The sequence below is a fragment of the Lemur catta genome, chromosome 24, assembly GCF_020740605.2.
Source record: "Lemur catta isolate mLemCat1 chromosome 24, mLemCat1.pri, whole genome shotgun sequence".
NCBI classification, from domain to species: domain Eukaryota; kingdom Metazoa; phylum Chordata; class Mammalia; order Primates; family Lemuridae; genus Lemur; species Lemur catta.
Genome location: NC_059151.1, coordinates 3782126 through 3809244, shown reverse-complemented (window position 1 = coordinate 3809244; position 27119 = coordinate 3782126). Strand labels below are relative to the sequence as shown.

The 27119-nt window shown below is 38.6% G+C and overlaps 1 protein-coding gene across 5 annotated transcripts in view; it reads right to left on the bottom strand.

Moving 5' to 3' along the window:
- The window catches only part of ARHGAP24 (Rho GTPase activating protein 24), a 289475-nt gene that overhangs the window by 9639 nt on the left and 252717 nt on the right, over positions 1-27119 (bottom strand). For 4 of the 5 annotated variants that reach the window (XM_045536754.1, XM_045536757.1, XM_045536756.1 and 1 more), the window contains 3 exons: positions 15107-15314; positions 4347-4479; positions 1937-2010 (listed from right to left, as the gene is read on the bottom strand). In XM_045536754.1, coding sequence (XP_045392710.1) covers positions 1937-2010; positions 4347-4479; positions 15107-15314 — 415 coding nt within the window. Of the gene's footprint in view, positions 1-1936; positions 2011-4346; positions 4480-15106; positions 15315-26532; positions 27039-27119 lie in introns of all 5 variants that reach the window. The other variant, XM_045536755.1, reaches the window with a different exon arrangement.

Here is a 27119-nt window from a genome sequence, read left to right as displayed (position 1 = left end):
AGACAACATTATTTGGGTATTCAAACATCTCTCACTCAAATGTGGAAAAAATATATTGCAAATTATGGAGGTTCAAATTTTAGGGATCTTACAAAAAGTCTGTTCTGGCCCTGCCAGGCTTGGTTTCCTCCGTCAATCAAAGGAACAAATGTGTTTGGACAATACTAATACGGACTTGAGAGTCAAGAATATAAATTTCCTTCCAATCCCTCAATGAAGTATTAAATTTATGTATATATTCAATTAGAGAACTATATGTAAGATCATCTGGTACAATCCCTTATTTTCAAGAGGAGGAATCCATCCTCTTTGCTAAGTAATTTCTGAGCTTCCTATTTATATCTAGTTAAAACATGCAATCAAACATAATGGAAATTAAAACATCATTTCTGCTGATAGAAAAAATTGCAAGCATAAATTATTTCAATTTATTAGGTGCTATAGGGAATAAGAGGCACAAAATAGCAGGAGAGATTATTTTTGTAATCTTTCAGCCTTTGTTCATTCCCCACTTCCTCTTTGTTTCTACAAGAGCTTCCATTATTTCATGGTTTGCTAATTATACCGATGAGATAAAATGATGAAAAATAAAAGTAGCATATTTATATAGTACCATTATGTGCCAGTCATGGTGCTAACTTATTAAATTCTCAAAGCATCTCTGTGAGGTAGGTACTGTTACTGTCTCCATTTTACAGAAGAGATTCACCGAAGGCAAAAAGTCAGAAACCATCCTTCTTATTTGAAATACCTGAAATTAAAAGTCTGCCTAACTGTTCCAAGAGAAGTTAAGTATTTCCATCATGGACATAAAGACTTGCAATACAGTTCTCAGACAAGCCTTTTATCCCTTTTACTTCAGGAGACTGTAACCTTTCTCATCTACTACATTCAAAAATCTTGGGATTAAAGCCTAACATGTCAATAAGTCTCTTCTGTCAGTGACGCGATTTCTTGCTTTTTCATATTCTGAAACTCAAGGTCCTGTTTGCTTCTAAGTATAACTATAACCATCACCAGAGGTTTTAGAATTCCTACTCAGCTACTTTGACAATGAACTCCACAGTGTGTAGCATTAAATCTTAAACTTGCATCGTGCCTAGTTTGCTGAACACTTATCTAATCAGGACACCAAAAGCATATATAAGTGATGTCTGTACCGAATTAAAACTTTGAATTTTATTTTAAAATGGACTGGCAAGTTATCATTTAAGACACCTGGAAGTGACTTGTACTGCCAATCCTCAATCTCTATTTAATATAAGTTTCAATTTTACAGCTTTGGTTTCTTAAACAGGGGCACAGACATGGCACATCCCATGAGTTAAACGTGGTAACTGAAAGAGAGTTTTATCAGACACAATTATTTTTTTAACAGGATTTAATTACAAATGTCTTTCACTGAGTCTTGAGGTGAGAGACAAATGGAAATGAAATAATATTTACTGAACGCTTACTATATATTAATCATTGAAAATATAATTTTTAAAACAACTGTGTGAAATATGTGTTTTCATTACCATTTACCTGTTAGGACCCTGAGACTCAGAAAGAATAAGAAAATTACTTAACGACAGGTAAGTAGTCAGCAGTGGAAGCCAAGCTCCCATGGAGTCTTTCTCATGCCAACGTACAGGGTCCTTTGCCTACACAGTGCCACTCCCTAAATGGTACAAACGACTTTGATCGAAATTTAAAACAATAAACCATTAATGTGTAGAGGCAAGAGAGATTTCAGAAACATCAAATTACAGAATCAAGCAATTTTAGTGCTCGAAGACACCTTTCAGATCACCTTGTCTAATCCCTGAATTGTATAGAGGCCAACAGTGGAGCTCACAGCAGTTAAGTGATTTCATTCATTGTCAAACATAAATTAGTGTCAGGCTAAATATAGTCTCCTTTTGTTTAGCTTTGTCTTTGGGACATTTCTTACCTGCAAATATACTTGAGGAGGTTGTAATTGACCACTGGCAAACTCTTCACCTGCTTTGCTAATTCCTTAACACCCTGAGGACAAAGAAGAAAATAAATGTTACTTCTTTCTGTGTGTTGGCCTTGGAATTAAAGCAAGTGGGAAATGACCATAGCGTTTTTTAAAAAAATTAGTTTCACATATTATCAGTGAAGGATCCTGCCCTGAACACTGTCCACCATCCTGGTGAGCATTTAAGAAATATTTTCAAAGACGTACAAGCATTTCGAATATCTCTCCAAGTACTATTTGTGGAGAAACAGATTTAAATGAAGCTGTTTATCATTTTTAATATTTTCTCAAAATTGACCGACAAGGGAAGAGAGCCTCATTTATAATAAGGTAATTAGAAACAAGAAATTAGCCTGGATGTAGTGAGGGTCCTTCCCATGTTTAGTATGCCCAGATCCTAGACAAACATATGTCTATGACAAATAAGTCCCTCGGGACTACTCATGTCTATAATCCATCATTTGGGGAGGGAGGATGGTTAGAAAGCCTGATCTTTCTGGAAATTTCACAAGGGACTAATTTCTTTGGTCCTTCTCATTGTAGAACTTCCTGTAAAATGTCAATGGCCAAAAAAAGCCCATGGATAATATCATCTGATTTCTTCTTCTCCCTGTAAATGTCCAGACAGTAAACATTTTAGGCTTTATGGGATGTACAGTCTGTCTCAGCTACTCGCCTCTTCGGTCATGATGCAAAAGTAGCCACAGGTGATATTATGTAACAAACAGAATAAAACTTCATTTACAAACATAGGAAGCAGTTTTTGACATGAGTACTAAAAAAAATCTAATGGGGGAAAGATAGTCTTTTAACAAATGATGCTGGACAACTGGTTATCCACATGCAAAAGAATGAATTTGGTCCTTTCTTCACACCATAAACAAAAATTCACTCAAAATGGATCATAGACCCAAATGGAAGAGTTGAAGCTATAAAAGCCTGACAAGAAAATATAGGAGTAAATTCTTTATGACTGTGAGTTAAGCAAAGGCTTCTTAGGTTATGACACTAAAAGCACAAGTTACAAAAGAAAAACAGATAAATTGGACTTCATCAAAATTAAAAAGAAATTTGTGCTTCACAATCAGGAAAATGAAGAGACAACCCACAGAATGTGGTAAATATTTGCAAATCGTAAATCTGATAAGGAACTTGCATGGAAACTATATAAACTCTTTCAACTCAGTAAGACAACACAATTAAAATGGGAAATGAGCTGAATAGATATTTCTCCAAAGAAAATACACTCATAGTCAATAAGTACATGAAAAGATGTTCATCATTAGCCATCAGGGAAATGCCATTGAACCTCAATGAGATGCCACTTCACTCACATCAGGATGGCTGAGACAAAAAAGACAGGTAACAAGTGATGGAAAAGATGTGGAGAAATTGGAACTTTTATACATTGCTGGTAGGAATTTAAAATGATGGAGTCTTTTTTGGTAAATATAGAGTTACATATGGCCCTGTAATTCTACCTTTTAGGTATATGTGCAACAAAAATGAAAGCGTATGTCCAGGCAAAACTTTGCACATGGGTGTTCATAGCAGCATTGGTCATAACAGCCAAACAATGGACACAAAACAAATGTTCTGTTTGGTTAATGAAACATAATTTGGAAATAAAAGGATGAAATACTGAAACAGCATGGATGAACCTCGAAAACAGTGAAAAAAGACAGTCACAAAAAACAATATATTAAATTATTCCATTTATATGAAATGTCCAGAACAAGCAAATCTATAGAGATAGAAAACAGAACAGCAGTTGCCAAGAGCTGGGGAAAAAGGAGAAAGGGAAGGGGTATGGGGTTTGCTTTGAAGTAACGAAAACATTATAATTATACTAACATTAAATTTTGATGATGGTTGCACAACTCTGAGAATAAACCAAAAGGCACCACATTTCACACTTTTAATGGGCGATTACATGGTATATGAATTGTATTTCAGTAAAGCTGTTTTAAAAAAGCAGGCACTAGGTAGGATTGGGTACACAGGCCATCGTTTGAGGGGATTTGGGGGGCACACAATAAGAAGGGGATTATGAAACAAGCCACCCACTCCGTACGTAACGCGTGGCCTGACACAGCACCACATTGGACCATTCGGGGGAGCAAAGTGGCAGGGAGTGGTGGCTGCATGTGCTCTGCCAGACTCTTCTTTTTGGTCAAAGAAGGGATCAAAAATAGTAGTTGAGGGATGTATGGAAACTCTCAAGGCGTGTGACGTCGATACCCAGAACAGTGGAAAACGATCCGAGGACAGAGCAAAAGGAAATTTGCAAAATAAAGAGGAAGAACACGGGCAAAAACCTCAAACAAAAGCTTATATGGAAGTAAATGCAGCAACTTACTGCCTCCTCCTCCTTGCTCAGCAGCTTGGCACATGCCAAAAAATCTTCATACTTGGCGTAAGGAATAACGGGTTCTGGAAGTTCCCGGAGATACAATTTCAGAAGCGATGCCACGGTGTGTACATCAGTGTTGCTGCGGAGAGAGAAGTGTGAAGATATTCTTTGGAGTGAACTTCATACCATTTTATTCATTTTTTCATCAAATACAGGTTTAAGAGTCAGAATTCCATCCGTGTTGGCAATGGAATGGGTCAATGCAGTTGCCAAGAAGCGCTCACTTACGTAGTACCTGTTAGATAAACCACCGTAGTTGGGGAGGAGAAGGGTATAGAATCCTCAGTGTGGTTTTAGAATTCAAGCATTTTTCTTCTGTGTGCATTTGACGGTAAGCAAAGTGTTAATTTTGGAGAACAAGGAGAATATACCAGACCTTAATATACACGATAATGCAATTTCCAAAATAATGCCAAATCTGCCTATGTGTGTATTCAATGTCAACATTAATTGCTTCTGAATCCTCACTCTCTCTCGTAATGTTTGGCTCATTTTTGAGAGGATAGAGGTGACCGGTTACAGATACTTGAAGCTTAGTATGACATTCTGTCTCTTTCAAAGCAAAGCTCATTGTGGAGATGACTGATCCTCAGCGTAATGTCTTGTCTGAATTTCTAAGAAAGTTGGGAATCCTTAGAGTCTTCCAGAAAGAGAAGGGAAGTGCTGTGAAAATAAACAATGAACGCACGTCCTTTATATAACGTGCATAATTTATTTTTATCCTCTGCTGAATATCAGAGTGGCAGGGTAATTTACTGAAATATTTATTTACATTTTGTCCTCTCTATTCCCTGATTCCCTGTTTACCCAGGAAGATGTATGACAGTCAAGACAAGAAGAGTGATCTTTGGGGGAAGGTGGTTTTGTTTTTGTGTTTCAGGGGAGAAGCAGCAGAAGCCTGCAAGGGCTGTGAATTCCCACGAATCGGGAAGGGTGGTGGTCAGTGAGTCGGGGAACTCTTGGGAAGTTGGGATGCAGGCCTGGGGACTGCCTGCTTCGGAGAACATTCTCTTATTCCAACGGTGGCATGGAAGCAGAGTCCACTTTACAAAAGGAGATGCACGGGAACAGTGGGCTTCCCAGTGCTCAATTCTGGGCTCACGGGTTGATTTCATCAAGCATTTACTGCACACATACTCTGTGTTGGGTAGTAAAGAAAATACAATGGCTAGAACCTCAGGGATTGTTTAGAATAATACAGGTTTTTGTTTTTTGTTTTTTTTTTTTTACCCTGCTCAAAACTTGTAATCTAGCAGGGGCAGCAGACATTAAGCTGACAATAATACAAGCGGATAATTACAAAGTTTGGTGAGTGGTAATAAGGAAAATTATTGAGTGCCATCTAATTCCAAGAAAGGACTAATCTAGGGTTCGCAGGGCTTCCCTGAGCAAAGGATGCTGTCGCCAAGATCTGAAAGGTATATAAGGGCAGAAGGCATTCCTGATTAAAGCAAGGTGGGAAAACAGAGCCTGAAGTCGGGGGAAGCCTTGTGTCCCTGAAGAACTGACAAAAAGCTGGGAAGGTCAAAGCCCGGAGGGGGAGTGATAACGTCTGACCAGGAGGCAGCATCTCCTCTGGGCAAGGGCTGAGGTTTTCCATCTTGGAGTTGGAGTCCAGAACAGGCATGTTGTCAGCTATTCTGCAGATGTTTAAATGATGGAGATGATCTGACACAGCTTATTTTAACTAATTACATGTATTCTTTTGGTAATTCAATAAATACAGTTTTCTTTTTAAAATTTTGCACTGATAGACTATATAGAAGAGGCCATTTTAAAGGCTTATAAAGAAAATAAAAATCACGTCTCCAGGACATCTTGAAAACTGCAACGCATCTCATTAATTCCTAAAAATAATTTCCAGTGTTTTTTAAAGAGAGACCTAAAATAATCCCAATGGCAAGACAATGAAGACACTATTTTGTTGTTGTTGTTGTTGTTTGTTTGTTTTTTGGCAAATCATTCTATTTCATGTGTATCAAAGCTCTCTGTTTTTCTTGTATAGTCAAACATCTGACCCTTGAAGTACGGTCACGAGTGGTAACAAAACCACAGCCTGGGGTGGGATTTGCAGTGTAATCAAACATTCCAACCATTTCCACCTTTTGATTCTACTCTAATCCAATCCACCATCACAACTGGGTTGGGTTGGTTTGTCTTCAGAGTCAATGACAATTTTGTTAGTTATAGCTAAGTACAGAGACAGAAGAATATAAAAATAAAAATGTAAAATAAATAAGTATATATTTCAATATGCGCAGTATGTCATGTATAATTTGTAGGATTATATAAATAGGACATGTCAAATATTTATGAATAAATGAAATAAATGAGACAATGAAACATATTGAACAAGAAATATGTTTTAGAATTTCATTGGCGATCTATGCATTACATTGACTCTCCCCAAGAGAGCGTTTTTTAAGGTAACTCGCTTGTTAACTTCCCATATTATTTTGCTTTTAATGAACGGAAGCGTTTTATATGCTGCAGTATTGAGAACATTTGAACACTAGATGGCGGGATTGCAAAGTTAGACAATGGGACGGTGCAAAAATTGAGAAGGATGAATGGCTGCAGAATCATTCTTCCTCTGCTAGCAATTTTCTTAGCACCAAAGCCGCAGTAATGTTCCAAGAATAGAAATATTTGAGCTATGAATCAAGGTAAGAAAGGTGGAGTGAGATGATGATTTTATTCCTTCCCTGAAGCGGTACATTAGCTTGCTAGCATTATAGTATATACGCACACAGTCAATTATACAGAAACGATGAAGAAAAAATGATCAAATCTATTGTCTTTCTTTTTTCAATTAACAAAGGTTGTTAAATTTTTGCTTAAAGGCTAACGCTTAAAAATTTATGACTCCTTTTTGGGGCTTTATTAAACTTAGGTTACTTTGTAGAAATAGAGGCTTCTGCATTTACCAGCCTTTTCATTTTCGGCTTTGTCCTTTCTGCTTAAATGGAAGAAAAGAATCACTTCTGGACAGACTCCAACATGTCTTTCCGGTTCTGATCCACCTCAAGAGGCTCATGGTCAATCTGCCCTGACTGCCGGCGGGCTACAGACTGCAATGGGGAAGGCTGTTGTTTCTCTGAAAAAATCCATGTATTTACTCTACAAAATTGCAATCTTATGCATCTTACTCGCCAGACTTGGATCTCTTATTGAAAATCCACTACTTTGTTTAATTAGTGTTTACTTCAATATGTGCATCTAATTAATTAGATGCCAATATTATGTGTTAATTGCCCAAACTACCTAAAAGAACATGCCATCTTTGCCTCAGAGAAATGTAACTCAGTCTTTAACGAAGTGAAGTGAATTGACTGCATTGTGGCAAAAGTCTACACACAATGGAGAATCAAGATCCCTCACCTGGTTAATAACAACAACAACACGTCTACACACGTGAGGGCTCTCACTGCAGGCCCGTGAGTAGGTTCTGTTATTAACCTCAGTCGGGGTAGCCGGACAGGAACCTGCAAAATTCTTTTTGGTTAATCACTGAGCATTACAGTCATGCTCTTTTGGTATGTTACATCAAACTAAAATTGGTCCAAGGAGGCCTCTGTACCTAAACAAACTGAAAACCTAACTTGGGAACAAATAGCTGAGCCTCAGCCAATCACAGGCCTTCAGCTGTTCAAATTATGTCCAAATAAGATCCCCCCCCACACACACACTGTAACCAATTGAGCTGTCTCTGTACTTCGCTTCCGGTTTCTGTATGTCACTTCCTTTTCTCTGACTATAAACATAACCTGCACATGTGGTGAGACAGAGCATTCTGAACTGTTTTTGGTCGACACTGCTACCCAATTCTAGAATCCTCTAACCCCAGTCCGCCTTTCCTAATAAACATACTTGGGTACACTGATAAAGCTAAATGCCACCAAAATTACAAGTATAATACCACAGAGATAAAGCCTTGTAAGGTTTAAGCCTCAAAATTAGAAATGGGATTTTTGCACATGCTATGCACAGAAGAAAATATAATCCCCTGATTTAACTGAATAGAATGAATTTTCAATGCACTCACACAGGAAGTTATTAAAGATATTGTGAACTTATCTACAACAAGCACAATGAGATGACCTAAAATTCGCTTAGAATTAAAAAAAATAGTGTTCTATCCATCAGACGCCAGGGAGAACATATATGAGACTGAAAACATTCAGCAGCACTACCAAGATGAATTCCGCCACCAAACTGTCTTGCTTATTCAACACTCTGCTCTGTCCACTGAGTTCACCAAGACAAAGAAAAGCAAATCCAAAGGTATTAAGCAGCTCCAAACTAAATTAAAGACATTTTTAAAAATTCTGGTTCTGTTCAAACTTACTTTTTATGTATCTGTCAATACTGGCACACTTTTGGCAATGAAACTTGAATCTGGTTAACCTGTCACAGCTTATTGTACAGTTACATGAGTGTCACCACTGAATTTTGTACAAAACCAAAGATCTGGAACAAAGACAAAGATTCCCACTTTCACCCCAGATATTCAGCATAGTACTTGAAGTTCAACCTAGATCAGTCAGACAAAAGACAGCAAGAAAGGGCATCCAAATTGGAAAGGAAGAAGTCAAATTATCCTTGTTTGCAGACCATATGATCTTATACCTAAAGAAACCTAAGGACTCCACAATAAAATTATTACAACTGATAAACAAATTCAGTAAAACCGTAGGATATAAAGTCAACATACAAAAATCAGTGGCATATTAAATGCCAACAGCAAGCAATCTGAAAAAGAAACCACAAAAGCAATCCTATTTACAATAGCTACAAATAAAATAAAAATACCTAGGAATAAATTTAACCAAAGAAGTGAAAGATCTCTACAGTGAAAATTACAGAACATGGATGAAAGATATTGAAGAGGACACACACAAAAAATGAAAGGATATTCCATGCTCATGCATTGGAAGCATCAATATCATTAAAATGTCTGTACTACCAAAAGCAATCTACAGATTCAACGCAATCCCCATCAAAAGACCAATGACATTCTTCACAGATATTCCCACAATATTATTATTGGTGCCTTAGAGACTTTTTAACCATTTCCTTGCCATGAATTATCAAGATGATAAAAAAATCAAACATTTTAAAACCATATACCTTCTACAGAGCATATATGAATGGCTCATAAACACATGAAAAGATGTTCCACATTACCAGTCATTTGGGAATTGCATATTAAAACTAAAATGAGAAACCATTTCACACTTACTAGAATGACTAAAATAAAAAATTGGAACACTCATACGTTATTGGTGGAAATATAAAATGGTACAGCCGTTTTGGAAAACAGTTTAACAGTTCCTCAAATGTCAAACATAGATACGACCGAGTAATTCCACTTCTAGTTATATACCCAAGAGAAATGAAAATATATCTCTATACAGAAACATGTACATGAAGATTCACAGAAGCATTATTCATAACAGCCAACGAGTGGAAACAACATAAATGTCTACTGACCGATGAATAAATAAACAGAATGTTGTGTCTCCACAAAATGAAATTCTACTTTTCAATAAAAAGGAACAAGCTAGTGATATATGTTATGACATGGACAAACCTCAAAAACATTACGCTATGCAAGAGAAATCAGATGCAAGAGGATACTGAATGATTCCATTTATATAAAATGTCCAGAAAAGCGAAAATCTATTGAAACAGAGATTAGATCGGTGGCTGCCCTAACAGCAAATGAGTATCAGGAATATTATTGGGGTGAAGAAAATGTTCTAAAACTGATTTATGGTAATGGTTGCATGACTTGGTAAATTTTAAAAAAATCATTGAATTGCACCTTGAAATGGGTGAATTACATGATATATAAAATATGACTCTATTTCAAAAAACATATGACTTTAAGGGATGCACTTTCATGCAAGAAAATTTACAATCTGAGTTAAAAAGCACACAAAAATACACTTTTAGAACATAAAACCTTATAGGTATCTTATTTCTCTCAGTAGGAATTACCATGGAGATTTCAAAACAGAAGCGAAGACTTCCTTCATTTAAAACACTGAAGAGTTCATGGTAAAGAGTTGGCCTCTGTACCCTATGAATTCAAGCATATTACTTTTCCTTACCATGTAAAATGTCAGTCAGAATTGTCACTATCATCATCATCGTATTTATAATGACAATAAAAACTTCCTACTACCTGCCAGGGCCTGTGCCATTTCACTCACTATTTATTCCTGGTGTTTTTGTTCTATTTTCAAATGCCACCCCGTGAGATTAGACATTACTATTTTTACTTTATATGAGGAAACTAGTTTTGAAAAGTCAAGCAACTGGCTCCAGTTCGTTAACACTGGCAGTAAATGGTGGGCCTCAGATTTAGTTCCGTATCTGTCTGCCACCAAAACCTGAACTTTTAACTTCCACACTGCATCGTTGCAAATAAGGAGACAAACGCAAACTGACAGATACGCCAAATACTGAAAAGCTTCTTGGTTAACTGGGTATTTTTATTTATAACCCTAGTGGGTTTCCGTGGAAAGAAGCCCAAATTCTGCAAAGATGAACTGAAAGGAAAGCAAAGCTCACGTTCCTGACTTCAGATGCACAGGCTTTTTAGATACGTCACAGAGTGAAACAAAGAAACATGACAGATTGCCAGCTTACAACCTGTGCCACATAATATATTTAGTTGAGATCCATTTGTGTGAGTATTTTCCACACACTAGGTATTTTCCCTTAAAGCCCATTAGTTTTTCAGACATTGGTATGTTTATAGGGGATTTCACGGAACCCTCATTAGGTTACACCCAGCGTTCAAACTAGATAAGAAGGCAAGCTTTCAAGGGCAAGATGACCTCACTGTATTTCCCAAAGTGTGGGTTATTCCAAGTAATTTAAGGTACCATGAAAATAGGGCATTGACATGAAATCACATAGTAGGAACACTAGGGTTTTTTGTTTGTTTGTTTGTTTTGATTCTTTTTCAATCCTCCTGATTACATCAAAGAGGAAGCACCAGTTGAGAATAAGAGATCTGCTCAAGTGGCCCCAGCCCTTGCCAATCTTCACTTCCCTCAAATAAACAGGCGGCCTTAGGGTTAGGATCGTCGGAAAGCAGCTGTATCCGGGGACATTTAATAATGTGCTTTTGTTGTCGTTGAATTTATGTCACATTCACCCTTGCATTTGTGAAAGTGGTGCTGGTTTTCCACTAACAATAATGACATAAGCTTCCTTTTACTACAAAATTGATAAAGAAAACATTGACTACATTTAAAGAAAAATATCAAGAAACCTAGGACAGGTGTTACACAGATACAGCTAAAATCATGATAGTCTGTGAATGACAGAAGTTTGAGAAATACTCAGACGATGGTTACCACATCTTGTCACACCATCCTACCTCTAAGGACTGCATTAAAAAATAGGAACATTAAGAGTCACCATCAGGACTTTGGCGAGCTGGACCCTGTCTTGACTTCAGAGATTCATTGAGGCTGCTGAGAAAAGGAAGCCAGTTCACCACCTACACACTCAGGGCTTGCCTTAGACAAACTCCTGGGAGTCTGTTCTTTGCTTTTCCAGCCATTTAGAGACACAAATTCCTCCCTGTACCCATCCACATGCCCTCAAGCTACCACTTGCTTTCTGCACTTCCCTCCCTCAAAGCCCTGCCCTTAGATCTTTTATTCACACTACGATACTAAGGCTCCGTAACTGTGGTAACCGTAAAGTCTGCTACTGAATTCTTCACTGTTTCTGCTTTTACATGGATCAAAGCACAAATGTGCAGGGATGTACCATTCAGGCTGTCCTGAAATTTCATGCCCTTTTCAGCAGGTAGAAAATGTTGTATTTTACACATCAACTCTATATGCCCCCCAAATAATTCACTAGCATAAGACTTGCTGGCCTGGTGAGAACTAATACATTGCTCCCAATACTGTGAGGTGGATTCTCCTTCCCCCCATTTCATTGATGGGAAGATGGAGGCTCATCACTTCTAATGAGTAATGTCCCTGTACCCCACACTCCTGCGGCTGAGAGTCTAGAAAGTCTTTCCCAAGTTATGGTTTTAGGACCATGCATATTAGCATTATCTGGTGATTTGTTTACAGTGCAGATTCTTAGGCATTCCCCAACCTTTTAGATCAGAATGAGAGTGAGTGAGCTCTGGGCATCTGCATCTTAAGATACTCCCCTAAGTCACTCATATAAACCAATATTTGAGAATCTCTCCTCGGTCTGTGGTGCTCCCCACTTTCAAGTTCATTTTTCATAACTTGGATCAGTAATGCCCAGAGCTGAATTACTTCCCAGAGGATTAAATTAAAATATTAATAGGTTTGGCTTTTCTGCCTTCTAAACTTTAGGCTTTTATTTTTTTTTTTTTCATTTCATCTCTGAAGATCTGCAGTTTATTTAGTCACCAAAACAAATTTTAAAAAAATAAATGAAAGGGGAGGAGAGGAAAAGGAGGCTGAGGGAAGCCACACTGAGTGCGTGGGTGGGCAGCTGGGGCACCTCGCCCGGCAGCTGTTTTGGGGATTCTTGGCTAGAACGTGCAAAATCCCTGGCTTCGAGAAGCCTCTCTGCTTGCTCCTGGCCACTGTGTTGCAAGTGCATAGTTATTCTGTTGCCAGCAGTTAATGCTACGATGGCAACATTGACACAGCCATTCTTGACCCCACCTTCCCAAGGCTTCCAAAATGTGTCTTCATTAACAGCTGATACCATCTGGAGAGCTCCGGAAACAAAATAACTCTCAGTTTCCAATCAGATTTTACACATTCCATACTTCATTTCTGTGCCCCTAAAATTGGGGAGTTTAATATAAAATATTATATTTTAATTTTTTTTGTCATTCCTAAGTAGAAAGAATAAAGACAAGAATGGTTAGGGTCTGTGATATCTGGTGTCTTTTGGTTTGTTTTGGTTGGTATTTTACAGTTGACAGGAACCGATGAAAGACAAATTCTTTGAGATCAATGAGAATGCCCTTTCTCACAAAATTCACTTTGGCCAAGGAGTCTGTGGGAATATGTCATACCTGTAGGAATGATGAGTCGTGCATATATAAAAGTCTCAAACGTGAACTTTAGAACAGGAAAAATTGCATTCGGAATACTATTCTGAGAGCAGAAAGTATGTGGTTTAATAAAAGGTGGTGCACGTACTCGCAACTGCTCGAAATTCAAACAATGTATTTTCCAAATGCCTTTTTCTCAAACCGCCTTTTCTTTTTTTCTCCCACAGGACAACATACTCCTGCCTATTGAAATGTGAAATATTATCTTCCAAACCCCAAATGGATCCATTGCTTCAGAAACACAGGCAGATTTCTAAACACGGATGCTTTTCAGCAGAGGACTGATACATGCAAAACACTGAGAACAAGAGAGGGAGAATTAAGAACAGCAACATGCTAATATGATAAATTATTATATAGTCGTTGGGACTATGTTCGTGAAAAGTACTTAATGACATAGGAAAGTGTTCAATGATATAATGTTTAAGAGAACAGGCAAGATGTAAAGATTGTATGATTCTAATACTTTGTGTGTATATATACACACATATCTGTTTTGTGTTGTATTGATATATCTAAGTTTTTACATATCTACTTATTTATATTCTATCTATAGTAAGAATTCTCAGGATTGTTGAATTTTGAAATATTTATCTTTCCTTCTTATATTTTTCTATATTCAAAATTGTATACAAAATACTATAATATAAAATGTAATCTTAATATTCAAATTAAATTTTAATAACACTTTATACTGTTAAAATTTTAAACATTTATAGATGTTATGAGAAAAAGTTTCTTTAAAAATCAAATTTCATGGCTTACTCTTAGAGGTACAATGTCAATGACTAGAGATTATCTTTGCAGAATACCTGTGGGAATTTCTTTCCAGATTTTAATGAATATATTTTAACAATTAAAGACGAATTTTTTATTGATTTAAAGAATAAATCCTATTGACTCATGAGAAACAAGCATTATCAGAATAAACTAATATTCTAATAGGGGACAGAGAAAAATATTCATTCATTCTTACTCTTTGACATGGTCACAATGAAAAATGTTGATACTCTGCTTTACTTCTTAATATCTGTTCAAATCATTATGCACAAGCTGTATGTTTATCATTTTGCTGGTGAACGTTGGTGAGACAAACTTGAACTAATGAATGTTCCCAGGTAGCTTGTCTCTGCATCCCAAAAACTGAAACCTGAGCTAGGGTTTGACCACGGGAAATATCAAGCTCAGCCAATTAGCCAAAGAAGTGGGTAGAGACAGAACACTCTACTTGGACGGGTTTCAGAAAATAATCTCACCATGCCTTGGGAAATGATCCATTTTCTTTTCCCTACCGGTGTAGTTCACAATTACATTCTGCCACAAATAGGTTACTCTCTTCTTTTTAGAAGAGATTGGCATATCTGTTTACTACAGTTTTAATTTAGTACCAAAAGACAAGAACAAATAAGAATGTTTTCAGATGAAGAAAAAAGTATGGAAGAGAAAGATACAAAGTGCCAAATTTTTGACTTTGCAACTTAATAAAAACAATCCAAAGTCATGTGCCCAAATAACCCACGTTCTAAACTGTTGCCACAGCGATCAAGGTTATGCCACCTCAACTCATGGTATCCTTTAAGGTCAGCTCCTTAGTGAAGATGGTTAACAAAATGTTGACACCTACCTGTCAAACGATGGCTTCTCCCCACAGTCAAAGGCATCCTGCAGCTCTTTAACAAGGTTAGCCTGGCCGGGCAGTCGAAAGAGACCCTCTTCCTTCAGCCCCCTTTGTCGGATAAAGTCCACGCACTGCTCCACCAACATTGGGGCCAGACGGTTCCCATATCTCTTCTCATAGCGGACAGTGTCTTCCAGTTTCTGCCCAAAGATGCCTAGAAAAATAAAGGATTACCGTGCATTTGAGAAATTTATCTCACCCACTTTGTTTTCTTTTAAATCTCAGTATAACAGAAAAACAAAGATTGGAATGCTAGCAAGGACTTAACATTTGGTATTTCACATTATTACAGGATCAAATTCATTATATACAATTCTTCAAATGAAAAGGGTTCATCTCATGCTGTCCCTTTTCCCTGTATTCTATGCATAGCCCAAAACCGAAATAGAAACACTGAGTTTGAGATATCCACTTTAAAATAAGAAACATTGTAATAAAGGTAACGAGTTTAGGGTTTTTATTTATTTTTTTCCTTCTGGGAAAGTAATTGTTTTCAAAAGTTTAAAAGCAGAAATATTCCGGAGACAACAGTCCAATTCTACTTTCGTTACAGTTTTATATGTAAGTCCAATTTGCATTTAGTTTAAATTCTGTTCATTATTCTTTTCCCCTTTTGTTTTCAATCAAGTTGTGATGCTATAATTGTAATCAAGGTGATAAAACCGGGAAAGGAAACCCTGAATTTGCTTCCATAGAAAAGACTTCAGATAATGTTTGTTCTTTAAAACCCGAAGCCAATAACTTACTTGAAAGGGAAAAATTAAAGTTACAAAGTGGTGCATACTAAATGTGGTGAGGTGGGGTGGTGGTGGTTTGCACTGGTAGGGAGAGGATTTTATCATGTACCTTGTCTAGAATTGCTGGCAATAAAAAGCAGGCCAACTTTTAGTTTTAGTCATGATTTTAAAATACCTACAAAGCATGTATTCCTTGGTATATGCATCTGAGGCTGAACACCAACACTATTCCATCCTTGGTACCCCACAGCTTAAGAGACAGCTCTTCTAAAATATGAGGTATATTATTAAAAATATTAGGTAGTATAATAGCTTGGCAAAAATGATCAACCTATGAGAAAAGGGTGGAAGAACAGCCAAAGCAAATGTGAGGTCAATGTTCCCAGACGGAGTGAACATCACTCAATGGTTTTAACGGTCTAATGACTTTCATGAAAGGGGAAGAAAAATAAGCGTTGCATGTTGAAATTATGTAAGACTCCAGAATGTTTGGGAAAATTATTTAACAGCCATTAAGTTAAGGATGTGAGGATAACAACAGATGCTTTGCCTCCCGCCTGCAAATTTATTTATTTATGGATTCAGTAGTGCAAAACCCATCACATTCCAAGAAATAAAGACTTGCTACCAAAGACAATATCCTTAGTCCAGGTAGAAACGATAACAACAAACAAAACTATTTTATACCTGGTATCAAATCTAGCCCTGATGGAATTCAGGGAATTCACGGAAATAAGGTTGAGTGACCTAATATCAATATACAAGTGCATATAAAGAAGAATTAGAAAATGGCGTTTTCTAAGGGCAGTTTTCTAAGGGCAGTAAAGATTAGAGTAGGTAACAGATCTATTTATCTTAGTCTGTAGACTTTAGATCTGGCAGTTCCTTGATAATGGTGTATCAAACAACATTCACTAACTCAGCAAACATTCACACGTCTATTTTCTTTTGGCATCTCCAATTTGGAAGCCAGACAATGAAATATTTCTCCCACTTTCCTTGCAGTAGGGTGGCCACATGGCGTAGCCCCGGCCAAGAAGTCTTCTGGAGCCTTTAGGAAGACTCGATTTTCTTGATGAAAGAAAAGACAGCTGCAATCGTAAATCACTCCTTTTTCCTGTCTTGGACTTGGACATGATATCGCTCCTTATAATTAGCCATATTTTGACCATTAGGCAGCAATGACAGAGAAAGGCTAAAAGATGAACAGATGTGCTGAGGCTGAGACCACTGAACTACTGACCCAATGCCAGCAGCACCTTCATGGAGCTAGTTTTTAGTGTGAGAACGATAATAAGCCACTGTTAGCTGGGTTTTCTGTTACTTGCAGCAAAATAAAATTCTAACCCATTCAGTGGTGATAATGATTTTGGAGATAGTCTAGTATTTTAATAATAAAAGTTTGCAAATTGGTTATGGCTGAAGATTATCAACTCTTTTTCTGTGGAGTTCTTTGAAAACAAACATGATATTTATTTGCCTGCAACGTTTGGACTCTATCCTGTCAAAATTAAGTAAATAGCCTTTCAAAAGGCACTCATAGATCCCTTAAAAAATAACATGTTGACATTTGAGAATAAATCTTATGTATCTGTGATTTTTTTTTACTGTAGATTTTTGCTTTTGATTGGTAAATAAATTTACCAATCTAAATCCAGCAGAAAATCTACTAAAGATGTTCCAGTTCAACTTCTGAGTCTGCTACAAATGAGAACCAAACTTCCAGGATTGGGTTTTATGTCATAAGGAATAGCAGTCAAACTTTCTTTTCTTAAAACTCTCAGGATTTCTTTTTTGCCAACAATTCAAGAAGGTGGGAAAGGAATGGATATGCTTTGCTTTAGATGTATACTTTGGTTTCCTTTTCATTTTCTGGTACATGCAGGTTTGTCTTTATGATAAAAATAAGAATTTATTATGTTTAGGAAGCATAGCAAAAAACTTTATTAAGTATGTATTATATACTAAGTCTCTGATATATATTCTGTAATCTTCAAAAGAAATACAAAATAAGGTAGCTTTCATTCTCCCTATTTATACCTGAGGAAACTGGGGCTCAGAGAGGTTAAACAATTTGTCCAAGGTTACACAGCACCAAGAGGCAGAATGAAAGTCAACATCCAGATTTATTCAGCTTTAAAAGCTTTGCTCATTCCCGAATAAAATGTTTTCTATTTTGCTTTTTATTTACTCTTAATTACCATGCGTCCTCATTTTCTAGTAATGTAAAATATTATCGAATTCTAAAACTGAGTATAATAATGTATTTTTTTTATGCTCTAAAAAGTGACAATAGCTAAGCATACCTACTCATGCTAAGCATATTACAAGCAGTTTTCCTGCATTTCTCTTATTTAGAACTCAGCACCCTGGCAGGTAGGCGCCACCACAACTCCCATTTCATCGACGAGGAGCTCAAAGAACAGAAATGTCAAGTAACTTGCCCTATGTCACACAGTCAGTAACTGGTGGAGCTAAGATTTGTTCACGGCGGTGGGATTTCACAGCCACTCTGTTATCAATCACATGATACTATGTAGTGCACACAATGGCTGAAAAACGATTATGGAGGAAGAAACCTGCCACTTACTAGTTTTCTGACCTCAATTCTTCCCATCACACTAAGATGGGTGATTTATGCTGAGAAAACGTAAGTGGAAGGTCAGAAAAAAAAGAGAGAAAAAAAAAAAAAAAAACTTTGACACTTCCGTGAGCATTGCTGACCCCCAGTGCAATTTCCTTAATGTCATGATGGTATCTGTCTAGCAGTGTAACATGTAAGAAAGTTAAATTGTAGAGACAATAGGTACATATGATTAGAAATTCCTGTGGGAAAATGAGATTTCTGCTGTGGAACTGGTCTTGCAAAGAATTAGTAAAGAATTATAATAGATGCATACTCCTCATTCTACAGCATTGGAAATAGACTGTGTCAAATGTCTTTGGCTTATAATGACAGGTGTAGATTAACCTCCTGCATAAAAAAGCGCTTTGTAAGGAACATTATTATTGGTAAAAAAAAATAATAATAATAATTTTTAAAAAAAACCTGCTTTATTTAAAATTGTCCTTGAGAAAGCAGTGAAACTTCAAATAGCAAAATTAACAAAAAAGCACACAGGTTATATGCTGTCCCCAACTAGCAGCACGAAGAAAGAACGCAATGATTAGTAGATTATTAACCAGAATATTCTCTGTGGTATGGGTCATACAAACAGTCCCAGCTATGTCCATTTAAATTCCCAGGGAGGTTTCACACTCCCTGACAAAACTATGCTCAGAATTTCTGGGTGACGATGGTATTTCATGCTTACTTCCCCTGAAAGTACATTGATGGTGTCATAAAACATCACCCAGGATGTGACTTTCCCCTGGCTTGAGAATGTAAATCACACGGGGGGATTTATTACACCTGTAGGAGGCTGTTTCGACTGGAGCAAGAGAGAAATCTACACATCCGTCAGGGTTGGTGAGGGTCCTCCTTTACCTGTGATTTATACACTCAACAGCTAGAGTCTGCCTGCGAGGTGAGTGAGTGTAATCAGATAAAATATATTCAAATTTCATTCTTCTTAAACGTGAATAGACAAATACTAAGACAACCCTTCTTGGATTCTGTAGCCTGTAACTACTCATCCTCTTTGCTCCTTGATTCCCAGTTGAGTATAACTCTGGTTCCGTTTCATCACTTTCTATCCACTTGCTAACCTTTTGTAATTTGACCTCTGACCCAGTCACACTGCTAAAATGGTCTTTTTTTTACAGTCAACAACTTCCTAATTGCCGTATCACGGACAGCCACGTTTATATTTTCTGTATTAATTTATTTCTTACTCCTTTTAAAACTGTCACTCACACTCTGCTTCTTGAAACTTCCCACGTGACATGATTCTCGCCTCCCAGAATGCCCTTCTCAGTCTCTTTCTTGACTATGCTACCTACGATGCCCTTCTCATAAGTTTTAGGGCCATCTGGGTTCTGTCCTTAGCCCTATTTACACTTCACCTGATACAATTTCTCTGCTGGACTAATCTAATCTCACTGCGTATCAATTATTCTCAGATTTTGTATCTCAATTTGGGCTATTGCTATGATCTTTAGCATTGGTTTCCGAAGTGCCCATTAGACTCCTTGACATGGATGTCTCAAAACATTCTCAAACTCAAAATTTCTAAAACTGCCTATGTCATCCTTTCTTCAAAATCTATTCTACTTCGTAAAATCCTAGTTTTGGTTATCGGTACCATAAGCTGACCACCTGAATCGTGGTCCCCTCCAAACTCCTTGCCACTACGTTAGATCAGATACTCACTACTTATTACCTGACTTTTGAAAGAGCGGAGTTCCCAATCCAGGCAACTGTTGCCATGACGATCTTCATGATATTTTAATTGCATCAGGCCACCCTTCGGCTTCCCATCCTCCAGTGCTGCCCACTGGCCTGTCTTTGCAACCAAACTCCTTTTCGTGGAATAAAGTCCCCACAGTCTGATCTCTGCCTCTTCATTCACCATCCAGTCAACAAATCCACTCTCATTTCTGCTGTTTCCTCACAAACGACATGTTCCCAAACTATACCGAACTATTTATTATTTCCTAAATGTAACATGACTTATCATGTCTCCATGCCTCCTTTCAGAAAGTAGGTCCTGCCTTCATAAGCCCACCTGGGAAACCTTATCCTATAAGACTCAACCCACTTCATCTCCTGTGTGAAATCTTTTGTTGTTGTTGTTAATTTTAAATAATTTTTAATTGATGCATAATACATATATACACATAGTTTTGGGGTACATGTGATAATTTAATACATTCATATAATTTGTAAAGATCAAATGAGTATACTTTGGATATCCATCATCTTAAATATTTGTCTTCATGCTAGAAACATTTGAATTATTCTCTTCGAGCTATTTTGAAATGTATAGTAGATTATTACAAACTATAGTCATCCTACTGATCTATCAAACACTAGGTCTTATTTCTTCTAGCAAATTGTATACTTGTACCTATTAATCACTTCTCTTCATTCCCCCTCCCCTCCCCTTTCCTGGCCTCTGGTAACCACCAGTGTATTCTCTATTTTCACAACATCCACTTTTTTAGCTCCCATATATGAGTGAGAACATGTGATATTTGTCTTTCTGGGGAGGCACTTTTTTTTTTTTTTTAAAAGGTCCAATGTTGCTACCACTTCTCTTTTAAAAAATTTCAGAATATTATGGGGGTACAAACATTTTGTTTACATGAATTGCTTTTGTACAGTTTGAGTCAAAGTTGTAAGTGTGCCCATCACCCAGATAGTGTGCATTGTACCCGTTAGATGTCTACTTACCCATCCCCTGTTACCCCCTCCCACCTGCTTGATTTCCATTGAGTTTTACTACTGTATGTACACAAAAGTGTTGACCGAAGGGCTCCAATTTAATAGTGAGTACATGTGGTGTTTGAGTTTCCATTCTTGCGATACTTCACTTAGAAGAATGATCTCCAATTCCATCCAGGTTGTTACAAAAGATATTATTTCACCATTTTTTTTTTAATGGCTGAGTAGTACACCATGGTCTACATACACCACATTTTTTTAATCCACTCATGCATTGATGGGTGCTTGGTTTGATTCTGCATCTTTGCAATTGTGAATTGTGCTGCTATAAACATTTGAGTTCAAGTGTCTTTTTTGATAAAATAACTTTTTTTCCTTTGGGTAAATACCCAGTAATGGGATTGCTGGATCAAATGGTAAATGTGCTTTTAGTCCTGTGAGGTATCTCCTACTCCTTTCCACAGAGGGTATATTAGTTTGCAGTCCCAACAATAGGGTGTAAGTGTTCCTTTCTCTCCACATCCACGCCAGCATCTGTTGTTTTGGGACTTTTTGAAAAAAAAGCCATTCTCACTGGTATTAGTTGAGACTTATTATGGTTTTGATTTGCATTTCCCTGATGATTAGAGACATTGATCATTTTCTCATATGTTTATTGGCTTTTAGTCTATTTCATCAGAAAAATAATCCAACAGGACCAAGTGGGCTTTATCCCAGAGATGCAAGGATGATTCACCACATAAATAGGAACAAAAACAAAGACCACATGATCCTCTCAATAGACGCAGAAAAAAGCATTTGACAAAATTCAGCACCCTTTTATGACAAAAACTCTTAACAAAATAGCCATAGATGGAACATACCTCAAAATTATAAAATCCATATATGACAAACCCACTGCCAGGATCACACTGAATGGGGAAAAATTGAAAGCATTCTGCTTAGAACTGGGAACAGACAAGGTAACCCACTGTTAGATATGTACTTTTTTGTGGACATGTTGACTACTGTCTTAGGATCATATGGGAGAAAATGTCTTTTTGTAAATTCCAAAAGCTAAATCTGATTTCATGTAGTTCAGGTGAATTACTGCCTTTCCAGATAAGCCCGTGGTCATGGGTGCCTAAAACTTCATATGTAATTTGGTGTAGTGCTTATCACAGACGAATTACTTATTTAAGTTTCTTTATCCCCAAGGAGTCTGTGAAATCATAGATTTGAGCCAATCTGTTTTCTTTACCTTCTCATTCTACCAAGTGTCACTTGGTAGAGGCTCCACAAAACTTTGATTTGTTAATTAATGAGCTACTTATTTATATAGCACAGCTTAAAATTATTTGAATTTGGATAGTAGCTTTTTGTTGGAAAAATAAATTTCCATAAATGCGATTACAACACATGCAATATACAATAAATTTTAAAGAGAATGCTAGTCTTATACATCACTACCCTAAAGACTTTCTATTGTAATTCATTATTGCCTATGGACTAGCAGGAAAAGATAGATAGCAATACTGTACTTCACTGGTTTGCAATCAATCTGGAGTCCTGGATTGAATACATCTATTGCCACTCTCCACTTTGGGAAGAAACAAACTATACACACACACACACACACACACACACACACACACACACACACACACACACAAGAGGTCTGTCCAGAAAGTATACAGCTGTGGTTAATATAACAAGAACATATTACATGGCTGGATACTTTCCAGACAGACTTTGCATATGTGTGTGTATATGTATGTGTGTGGGTGTGTGTATAGTTTATACACATTTGTAGTTTATGCACATTTGTATAAAGCACTCCACAGTGACTATGAGGATGTGCTGGCCAGGAGACAGCCTGCATAAAACGTAAGGGCTGCAGAGTGAGGAGCATAACTGGCGAACAGAGAAGGCTTGATGGAGAAAGGAAAGCCAGCAATGCCTTGAAGAGACGGTAAAGTCTGGACAGACAATGGAGAAGAGACAGGTTCACGACAAAGGGGACAGAGTGAACAAAAGCACAGAGATGGTGCAAGACGTGTGTCTGGGGATTCAGGGGCCTTCTACTCTAGGGACTATTTGGGATTGGGTAGAAGGCCTTGACAATGACCCCAAACAGGACTTCCTCCCATAGGCAATAGGAGCTCATAAAATTTTTTTTTTGAGATGTGGCATGTTGCTTGAGAGCACTGTTTCAGAAACACAGATCGGGCAACGCTCTCCAAGACAGACTGTGGGTTGTAGGAATTTGGGAAGCGCATTCGCGGTGAACAGATGAATGCTGCCTTGAACAGCCACTGCCTAGGGTAAAGTAAGCTTCATGCTTGAAGCAGTAAGAGCACAGAGAGCTAACACGAAGGAAGTAGAAACGTAGCTGAAAGTCCATAAGGAAGTCAGAAGCACGGATGCCTGACTTCTAAGTGGTGGCTGTGTAGGAACAGCCACTGGGGAACTGATGATGACTTCTCTCCAAGAAAAGGGCAACTCAGGGAAAAAAAAAACACAAAGTCAACTCAGTTTAAAAATTGCCTTTACTATCCTGGGATCACAACAGGCAAGGAATGTAGCCCATGATGACTAGATCCACGTGTTAAGATCCAGAGTGTTACACGTTCCCAGGAAATCAAAAGATCGGCTGTAAGTTCCTGGTATTAGTTTTACAGAGGTAAAGAAAATTCACAGTTTCAAAATGAACAGGTTAAAAAATTCATTGTAATCTTTATCTCCCCCGCACATAGATAGATCCTAAGCACCGCAATCCCCAGCTTCCTGCCCAAGAGAAGTTTCTTGGTTCCTAGATTTTTCAAACCACTGGGAAACCATTTTCAGCGACCTTAATTAGTACCCCGACAAAGACAGAGAAACAAAGAGGCCAGCAAAGGACAGGAAGGTCTGGAAGAGAAGGGCTCTCGAGAGGTGGGCTGCAGCCTGCAGGGCACACAAGCTCTAAGATCGCCAGTCCTCTGGAAACTTCTACTCAACTCCACGCTTCGCCCTGATGGCGTTTCCATCCCCCTAGACACGCGGCGTGTCCCCTCTCCTGCTGGCCTACTTCGGACAACAGTAAGAAATATGTTTTCAGTGTGAATCGGGAAAAAGCAGCCACGTCAACATTTTTTTTTTTTTGACTTCTGGGCATTTTTCCTGGCTTCACACATTCTCCTTCTTGCTTTCCTCGAAATGACTTAAGCTGATGCTCAGGGACAGGCTTGGGAGAGGAGGGCAGAAAGCCAGGTCCACTTCTTGAAACGCCCAGGCACCCGGGAGATTAAATAAAGCACAAAAGAACACCTCTTCTTCAGGGGGCACAGTCTGGGAAGCCCAGATTGAGAGGGAAGGTCATTCCTTTCAGGGCCAGACCTCCAGTAAAGATGTAAAGCCCAGTGTCCCCATGAGAGCCGGGCAGCAGCGGGGCTGGGGCTGCAGCAGCCCAGCCGGGCACCTTTGCACCCAGGGCCCCAGTGCAGAGCTGCGGCCACACACCCGGTGCACAGGGACAGACTGGCACGAAGGGGACAGGAAACATAAAACTGCTGAATGCTTCCTGCACCTCCTTCTCCTCTCTTGTGCTGACAGAAAGCAGAATACAGCATTGTAGATGAAAAATCTCTTAATCCTTGACTCAAATGCTGAGCATTCCCCAAACTACTAGGACTGTGCAGAGAAAAGGACAAGACTGTGAAAACAGTCTCCTGCAAGATGATAGCTGGAAGTCATTCCCACCCCCCGTGGCTGCCCTTTGCCAGCCCTCGGGAATCTTCTTCCCAGGCACAGCCTCCCCCTCCTGGTATTCTCCGAGAAAGGGAAGAAGGTGTGAGGCATGGCATCTGCTCCCCCAGGGATTCCTGCAGATGTGCCAGACTTCGCTAGTGGAGGAGGGAAGGTGGAAAAAGTAAAAATCACATTCCTCCATCCTGCAAAGACACAGGCATGATCCCCCACACCTCACGTTACAAATGAACAGCAATAACCCTGAAAAGCAAGTGTTCGCACAGGGACAATTTGTTGCTGAGGGATCGGGGGATGAGAAGCACAAGGAAACGTCCTTTAAGGAATCAGTTCCTGAGCCTTTTCCAATTTCTGTCATTGTCAATTTCTCTACCAACGATGCAGTCTTCCGGTATCCATAAAATCCCTAGGGATCTATAAAATAGGAGGCATGTGTCTCTCATTTAATCATCTTTGTCGATCAGATAGGAACGCAAATTAACACCTGAATTCTTTGCTGATAATATATGGCATTGATCATAGCAGGGTCTTAAGTACTCAAAGGGAACAGGAACAAGGGTTTCCTTTAAAAAGTTTCTGCTGTATTTCGTGATTTTGATTATTCTTATTTTGTTTTCTTCTCTCTCTCTCTTTTTTTTTTGTTAGTTACTAAATAGGAAACGTTAAATTAATAGGTGGCGGATCAAAGAAAGGGAGAAGGGAGCAAGCTTAGGTGTCATTCAACTCAGCTTCTGACTAAAGTATTAGCTTATTGGACATGACATTAAAATTATAATCACCTATTTTCTATTTAAACAGCCGTTCCACTTCATTGCTCTCGGTTTAAAGCAAAAGGAAAGTTTAAACTATTTTGATACATAAACCTTTTCTGAGACCATTTCAGTTTACTATGCTGTGTCCCTTAACGCCTTCAAAAATAAATCAATGTGGAAATGTTTTAGTTTCTTTTATGGATGATAAACTGTTATATTTTTCTACCCTCTGTTCCTGGCAGGTCTTATCTTTGGCCTCTCCCAAAGCCACTTTATGATATATTTGGAAAGTCAAGGTGACTCCTAATTCCAGCCCACATTAATCAATGTGGTTGGAAGCCTCCAGCCACGGGGTCATCACAAATTGTGTGATTATCAGCATTTTCTCAGCAGGGTGGGCACGGCAGGCACTGGCAGCCAGAGTCAAAGCCAAAGTGATGGGGACAGAGAATAGGGGGTCGCCAGGGACCCGTTTCCAGGGGTCAGAATGGGGCTGCTTGACCCAGGTCTGGGAAGGGCCCGAGACAGCTTTGGCCCCTCCTCTGAGGACGGTCAGCCCGGCTGGCCTAGTGCCCATCGGTCAAAGTGAGCCCGGCTGGACCCCCATTCTCTACGGCTCCCCCATCCGGCCTATTCACAGACATTAATAAACAGATCAAAATGAACCTTGCAAAGTCAGTCCAGACAAGCAAGCACACACACAGATCCCTCGGGGACAGTCCTGAGCTCCTGCTCTCCAGACTCCTGTTGTATCTGAGCATCGACTGGCCTCACAGCTGCAGGGACTCTATCTGCATTCGTAAGAAGGACATGAACATAGCATCTACCTACCTTTCCGAAAACTAAAACACCGTTTGATCCTTCTGTATGTGGTTTTGGGGATGAAGGGGGTTGGGGCTAAGGCACCCATGGGGCAGCCCCCCGAGGTCCGGTCTTCAGGCATCATACAGGCCTGGGGCTTAAAACCTGCCCCTGAGCGGGACCCCGAGGCCACTCCTCATGTCTGTTTATCTGTGAGGTCTGAAGTGCTGATTCCTAGAACTCAGAGGTTTTGATCCACCACGTCCCGGCTTAGGGATAAGTTCCCACCTCTCATTGACTCCTTTTGGCAAAAAAAAAAAACCTTCCTTTTCGCTTGCCTAAACCTTGACTTGTAAGGTATATTTTTTTTCAGTTTCTGCAGACATTCCACAATGTCACAGGAAAACTGCAGCAAGCCAGCTACCTCTCCCATTCAAAACCAGCAGGAACTGGTTTTTGCATTTTATTGATATTATGACTAGCAACTGTCTTCTCAGCCGGATTGAGATTCCTCGGGAAAAGCTCAGCAAACAGCACTGTGCAAGAGGGAAGAGGAACAATGACAAAAAGGCCCCCCGAGGAATACTTCACGACTGTCCTCGCTGGCTCCTTTCATC